This window comes from Capsicum annuum, chromosome 10, assembly GCF_002878395.1.
Source record: "Capsicum annuum cultivar UCD-10X-F1 chromosome 10, UCD10Xv1.1, whole genome shotgun sequence".
In the NCBI taxonomy this organism is placed as follows: domain Eukaryota; kingdom Viridiplantae; phylum Streptophyta; class Magnoliopsida; order Solanales; family Solanaceae; genus Capsicum; species Capsicum annuum.
Window position 1 is genome coordinate 216840565 of NC_061120.1, and position 7341 is coordinate 216847905.

The 7341-nt window shown below is 36.5% G+C and overlaps 1 protein-coding gene across 2 annotated transcripts; it reads right to left on the reverse strand.

Annotated features, from left to right (window-relative positions):
- Positions 1-877: 877 nt before the first annotated feature.
- Positions 878-5806, reverse strand: LOC107843778 (nudix hydrolase 16, mitochondrial). Of its 2 annotated transcripts, XM_047397387.1 has the most exons (5): positions 5364-5794; positions 3211-3287; positions 2934-3048; positions 1982-2065; positions 878-1331 (listed from the first exon to the last, which is right to left on the reverse strand). In XM_047397387.1, the coding sequence occupies exons 3-5, from the start codon at positions 3021-3023 to the stop codon at positions 1062-1064; spliced, it is 444 nt and encodes a 147-aa protein (XP_047253343.1). In that variant the 5' UTR covers positions 3024-3048; positions 3211-3287; positions 5364-5794; the 3' UTR covers positions 878-1061. The 2 variants fall into 2 exon arrangements, with proteins under 2 accessions (XP_047253343.1, XP_016543654.1); XM_016688168.2 differs by lacking the exon at positions 3211-3287 and having other exon boundaries at positions 5364-5806.
- Between the last annotated feature and the right edge of the window lie 1535 nt (positions 5807-7341).

Sequence of the window (7341 nt, forward strand, 5' to 3'; positions counted from 1 at the left end):
TAAGCTACCAATGGGAAATGATGAAGATGAAGATAATTTCAGTTAGTTTCTTTTCTTTCTAATTCTCCTTCAATCTCTTCTAAAGCAAGCAACTACAACATACCCAATGTAGTTCCACAACGTGTGGTCTGGTGAAGGTTAAGTAAAGTGTACGTTGACTTTACCCCTACCTCAGAGGTAGAGAGGTTGTTGCCGATAGGATCCATATTGATGCAATGCGGCCAGATGAAGAAGACTGGCGCCTACTAAGACCCTTGGCTCAGAGAAAACAACCCAAGGCAGTCATGGAAATGTAGTTCCACAACGTGAGGTCTGGTGAGGGTAAAGTAAACTGTTCGTTGACTTTACCCCTACCTCAGAGGTAGAGAAGTTATTGCCGATAGACTCTTGGCTCGAGAAAAACAGCCCAAATCAGCCATGGAAAGCAAGTAACAACAACATACCCAATGTAGTTCCACAACGTGAGGGTAAAGTAAAGTGCACGTTGACTTTACCCCTACCTCATAGGTAGAGAGGTTGTTCCCGATAGACCCTTGCTTCAAGAAAAACAGCCCAAAGCAGTCATGGCAGGCACGCAAGCAACAACAACATACCCAATGTAGTTCCACAACGTGAGGTTTGGTGAGGGTAAAGTGTACGTTGACTTTATCCCTACCTCAGAGGAGGAGAGGTTGTTGCCGATAGACCCTTGGCTCAAGAAAAACAGCCTAAAGCAGTCGTGGAAAGCAAGCAAGCAAGTAACAACAACAACATACCCAATGTAATTCCACGTAATCCCACAGAGTGTGGTCTAGGGAGGGTAGTGTGTACGTAAACCTTAACCCTACAAGGCAAAGAGGCTGCTTTCTATAGACCCTCGGCTCACGGCTCAGAGTAATGGAAAGCAAGCAGCCAGATAATAAATCATTAAAGCATGTTGACCATGTCATGATCCAATATGTAAAACATTACTCTTTTGCAGATTCATAGTTAACATCAGATCAAACTTCACAGTTGTTTCTACCCGTTAATGTTCTAAAAACCTTAAATGTTGGTTACGGAGGAGGAATAAAGAGAACAGCTTAGTCATCATCGTTGTTAATTGTACTTACCATACCACCCTCATGCCACTTCATGAATCCTTCTTCGAGAGCCTTTCTCATCCATGGGTGCCGGCAACATTCAATCGCCTCAGGAATTGTCAGCCAACTTCTTTTTCGGCAGCTTTGCTCAGGCCAACAGTCGAGCTCTTCCTTCACTAACAAAGCGAACATGGAAGCTCTGCACAGACCTTCTGGACTGAACTCGTCTTGAAGTGTTTTGCTTTTGAAGGCGTAGAATCCCAAAAAATGCTGAAACAGAAGAGGCGTAAATCCAATGGATACATGGATAACAAAACACAAGGGAATCACGCCACTTCAATATACGCTCTAACCTACAAGTTATCGACACAAGCTACCTATTTAAAGACAAAAAGTTTGCTGATCAGAAGAGGATTACTTGAAAGTTTTATAGTAAAACGAGCACATTTCTTTAGTCAGTAACTGCAACAAACTTAACCAAAATAAGTTCAGCTTACATAAATTTTATTGTTGCGTCAGGTTTATACCCTATCCAGTGCTCGATTTTGCATCTTCTTCATGTTTTTTTATAATATCTCTTACTTCATCAAAAAAAAAACATACTGAAGCTTTATCACATCGACGCTTAAAAGCAGCGGGTCAGAAGAAGTATCATAAGAGTTCTTGTTAAAAATTCACTCCATTAATAATAAAAGACATCCTGCACAGAGAGAACTTAAGATGATTACGTAAAAAAAAGACACGAGCACATTCAAAGCTCAAATGCAGAGAAAATGTTGCTTTTGCGGTCCATTTTGACATGCAAATACATCACCAAAGAGTGATTTCACCCAACTAAAACATGATGAACCTCTATGCAACAGGGAATATGTGTATCCAAATACTACAGAATAAATGAAGAAAGGAGACAATGATCTCACCACTAAATCCCCACGAACTCCAGCCTCCTCTATGGCTTCACGTACAGCTGCCTCTTTAACTGTTTCATCATTTTCCCAACCTCCCTGTATATACAAAGAGAGAAATGTCAATTAACAGACATCTTCTCAGCTATAAGGCAAAATAAACATAAGCTTACTGAGGACATGACAGAGGATAAGAGGTCGTGGATTAGGGTAGAAGGTTAGTAGATAGTCCAGCGCTGCCTAGTTTACGTTGTCACTATTGTTAATATTACTCCCCTACTATCTTATTCTTCGATTTTATTACCTGTTGTTTCCTTTACTTCAGTTATCACTGTAGACATTGAAGGCTACTACCTTCACAAGGTAGGGGTAAGGCTGCATACACACTAGTCACTACACTCCCCAGACCCCACTTGTGGGATTACACTAGGTATGTAGTTATGTTGTTGTAAAGAAAATAAAACATGGACAAAAAGAATTAACTAAATCTTATTTCGGTGCTGCTAATAACTGAAAAAAAAAAAGTTCAAGAAAAGAACAAGAAGTCTATCAAGTCATGTGTGATGCCCCGAAAAGAAATAATGGAGAACCTACTGGAAATGCCAACTTGGTATCTTATTAGTACTTAAATTTGGTAAGGTTCAATTTGACAGCAAGGTGGAACAAAGTTAGCAAATCTCTTAATTATGAGGTTGAAATACTAAGTGGTAAAGAGTACACAACAACCAGACCCATCAGAAAATGAATTCAGTAAGTTAACTTAATGCTGGCCCGATAAAACACTTTAGTCATTTGAAACCATAACATATTGCTTGAAATCTATGTTGCTCGGACTCTTCAAAACTATCATCGGCAATGTGTCGGATCCTTCAAAAGTAGTGCATTGTTGGAGGATCCGACACGGGTGCGGCAACATTGTTGGAGAGTCCGAGCAACTTAGCTTGAAATCCATTAGAAGAATTCTCACCTTTGGAAACAGAAGACCAGGCCCACTCGTTGAGTTTATCATCAGTACTTCAACTATCTTTTCAGATGTGTCACCATCATTTTGTTCCATATCTCTGAACCTGAATGGTATACACCTGTGTGACAACTCTTGTTACAATTCAGAATATACAGGTTCTAAGGCAATATTATTCTGATTTCAAATGCAAACCAAAGAAGTTAAAAGCACTCGTTGCCCGCTGTTTTCAAATCTTAAAGAAGCAAAAATCTTTGACAAATGAATGTCGTCAAACGACTACCAGAGGACTGAAACCCATATAAAGATGCTGTATACTTGTGAGAAAGAGACCCCAAAGACAAAAGTCAGATTTATCACCTGAAATATAGAGAAAAAGACAGCCACAAAGTGAACTCGAATGTCAACTTTAAAAACCATGCTTAGTATTTAATTAGAAGAGCTAAAATTTGAGATTTGAGCTTACTTTAAGTTTTAGAAGCAAAAAGATCAAGAGATCTTTTCTTGATAAAAATTCACATACTGCTTCTGTTCTAAGAGCATATTTTTATGAGAATCATATACCGATACTTTCTACTTTCTAGCCATGGAAGTATTTCTCGTATTCCTAAATTTCTTACTCTATGCAGTTGTTTCTTCTCTATAACTTTCCAAAGATTAAATCAAGTATACAATTGCATAACATACTCTTAAAAGAATCGAACAGAAAATTTAAACTCGTAAAACAACTATTTTTAACAATATAGAACATCGAAGCCCCACTCACTGTCACCATGCTAAGTTGCAGCCTGAACAGCCAAGAACTAATCACTTTAGCCAAACTCTAGAGCTTAAAAGGTGCATTGCCCATCAACTAAGAAACGGAAGCAATCCTCAAACTCATCATCATCAATCCATCAGTTTTCCCTTCTCACATTTTTCAGCTGAAAAATAATCCTTTCACACGACTGTTTCAGTGAAGTCATGGTACTAGTTTTTGATGGTGATAGGATGAATGAATTTTTTATTCGACAAGTAGCTCTGCACTCATAGCTTTCATTTCTTTCCATTCCTCCGTTGGATAAAGAGAGTTTCACTATACGTCTTTTCTACTTTATTTATGTTTTTTTTTATAAAGACTCTACCTTTTTTATGTTTTATGTCATGGCTTACGAGTCATGACTCCATTTTGAGGAGATGTTAAGCAGAATAAGAATGGAATCTTGGATATGGTGAGTTTGAGGGGAAGGAAACCCAATTCCAACTACAACTTTCCAAGAGTTATTCTTCGAATTTCACCTCCTCAAATTTTACTTATTTTTGAACAAGCAACTTGATGACAACAATGCCATCCTATTCGCACATGTCCAAACAGTTCTTGGGTACTACTCTTCAAAAAAGACATCAACTTTGTTTTTGATAACCATGGTGTCAGCTTTCCCGCACCTTGCTAATTCCAAGAGATACATGTCACCTCCCACCAACAATAGATACCAGGTAACTCTGTTTGTCCACCAAGGCTTGGACACATGGACAACTCCACTGGGATTTGGGCCTTAGTCCTCATGGTTCTCAACCCACTACATTGGCCCCTAGGCCACACCCTTGGGTGCAAAAAGACTTCAACTTTTTGAAAATGCTAAACTTTAAGTCTATAGGAAGCTGATGATTTACCCCCTTTCTTAAATTTAAATTGCACAAACACCCAATCCTTAAACAAATGCAATCAAAGGAAATACTAAGTGAATGGAACCGCAATCCATCTTGTTCCTTAATAGCACTTGGGTCTAACTCAACCCCATAACTTAGCTGATGGGGTAGGATTGTCCAAGTCCACTTATAACCAGATCACTAGTCCATTCTCCAACCAATGTGCTACTCTAACCCACTCTAACACCCCTTTCACGCGCAGGTCCAAACTGCAGAGCGAACCGACAGTCCAAACAAAGATGGACTTGGCTGCGGTACCATGTAAAGATCGCTCCATGACGGCCTAACTCAACCCCAAAAGCTAGCTCACGAGGAAAGCAGACTTCCTTTCCATTCTCCAACCAATGTGGGATGCTAACCCACAACACCCCTTCATGCGCAGGTCCAAACAGCAGAGTGGACCGAGAGTCCTAACAAGGATGGACTTGGCTACGGTACCATGTAAAGATACATCACCTCAACGGCCTAACTCAACCCCAAAAGCGAGCTTACGAGGTAAGCAGACTTCCTTTCCATTCTCCAACCAATGTGTTACTCTAGCCCACTCTTAACATCCCTCTTCATCAATTATCTCATAACAGGTAAACACCAATGTAATAGACATATAAACTCAAACACCTAACTACACCAAGCACAAAATCTTGAATAATAAACCCCAAAATCAAACAAAACCCATATAAACAAAAACCAAAATAAATCCAAACAAAACACAAACTTTACATAAAAAAACAAAAAAAAGAAAAGTACCCAGCAATAAGTCGATAACCTTCTTCATATCTCTGTTGATGCCTACCCGTCCTAGCAACCAAATCAGACATTTATAATTCAACTATATATATTTATCTATAACTTTATACAGATGTAATGCCCGAGTTTGCTGGTGGGAGGTGACACGTAGAATTAGTCAGGTACTGCATCTATCAAAAAAAATTATACAGATGCAATCATATTTGCCCAAAATCTGTTTGTTGATAAATTAGCAAAACTGTATGGCTTTTATCCCTTCTGCATTGTAAAAATTAAGATTTTATTGTTATCCTTCATAAACAGTAATATAGGTTGTCCCCATTTTCTTGGTTTTGTCAAAAAAAGGAAAAAAGAAATTGAGAAAAAAAAAAAAAGAGAAAAAGGGTGTTAAAACTAGCGCATGAATCGGAGCAGCACGAGAGGGAGAGAGAGTGTGAGGTGGCTACTAGTTTTTTAAAAGAAATTTTTGTTTTTTATATTATAATATTCCGACCAATTTGTATGCACCTCAATTAATTTTATTAGGGACGAAGCCACTTTATAGTTAGGGAACCCCTTTCGGTAAAAAATTATAGTACTATTTATATATTACGAAAATTATTTTTTATGCATATATAATCGATGTTGAGTTACTTCAATTAGTTTGTATGCTTACTTCTTTCGATTTTGAACTATCGTAGTTGAAAATTCTGGCTTTCTTAAAAGAGATAAGAAAAAATCACCTAGCATTTGTCTTTGTTGAAAATTGAACCTGAAATCTCATGATATTTAATCCGATTTCATTGAACCACTAGGTCACACTCTTGAGTGCTCTGAGGTGGTCGCTAGCTAACTTAGTTTTTGTTTGTGTTATATGATTCTTCCGCGCACTTCTACTCATCACATTTTGATACAAAAATTAAGAATTCATTTGATATAATGACTGAGGAATAACTCACTTCGAGATTAATTATTCTAGAATGAGCTTAGTTGAGACAAAATATATAAAATAACTCATTCGAAGATTAGTTATTCTAGAATTATATCGTTAATTTTTATTCCACTTTAAAAGTGAAATAAATAATCTCCAAATAATTAATTCCAACATAAATTATTTCCCAACCAAATAACCCCTAATAGTATATGAGAAGAATGATAATACGTATATTTTGAATAATTAAATTTAAAATTTAAATTAATTCAATTTTAAAAATTAGTTAAATCGACTCTCATACAGTATGACAAATACAAATAAATGAAGAAAATATCTATTTTTTATTTTAGTAGAATTTTTTTTTATTTACTATAAGACATGGGTGAAGCCAGATGAGCAAAAGGGGCTCATCCAAACCTCTTTTCATAAAAATTACATAATAAAAATAAATTTAAACTTATCTTATAAGTATATAATAGCTAGTATTGAACTTTCTTACTTCTTCATATATATATATATATGTACATTTTAATATCTTAAAACCTCTTAATAAAAGATTCTGACTTCAATACTGCAGTAAAACTTAAATCTTAATTAATTGATTCATACAGTTTTTTATATCAATGTGAGATGTTTTTTTGCTAGGTCTACATGGATTTCAACATATTGTAAGTTTTTAAAGATAATTTCTTACTACATGTAAGAAATTTTAAGATTACCTTCATTTATTGTTCATAAATATCTCATTTTATTCTCAAATATTCACTTGTACTTTTTGTTATTCTCTTGTGAGGCTTGCTCGCCTTAAAGTCTATAAGTCTATGGTCCTTTTTTGTGATCCGTCCTTACTAATCTACCCTCCGTCACCTTTATTTAGTGTCATCACTAAGATTTGCCTCACCATCATACTTAAGAAGTGTCAAATTTTAACATCCTCGACATTCTTTTGTCACCTCTATACTTATGGTTCTCACAAATAGGACTCCTCGAAAGTTAGAATTCTGACCTTGCCCTTATATGATCTTCAATTCTGAACTCATCCTTAAGTGACACAATTATATTCAA

Coding starts and splice junctions, on each gene's coding strand:
- LOC107843778 (XM_016688168.2), bottom strand. CDS start 5,434: ATGTCTGATTTGGTTGCTAGGACGGGTAGGCATCAACAGAGATATGAA. Junction 3,049..5,363: donor GGTTATCGACTTATTGCTGG/GTACTTTTCTTT, acceptor GTTGTCACACAG/GTGTATACCATTCAGGTTCA. Junction 2,066..2,933: donor CTGGTCTTCTGTTTCCAAAG/GTGAGAATTCTT, acceptor TTGTATATACAG/GGAGGTTGGGAAAATGATGA.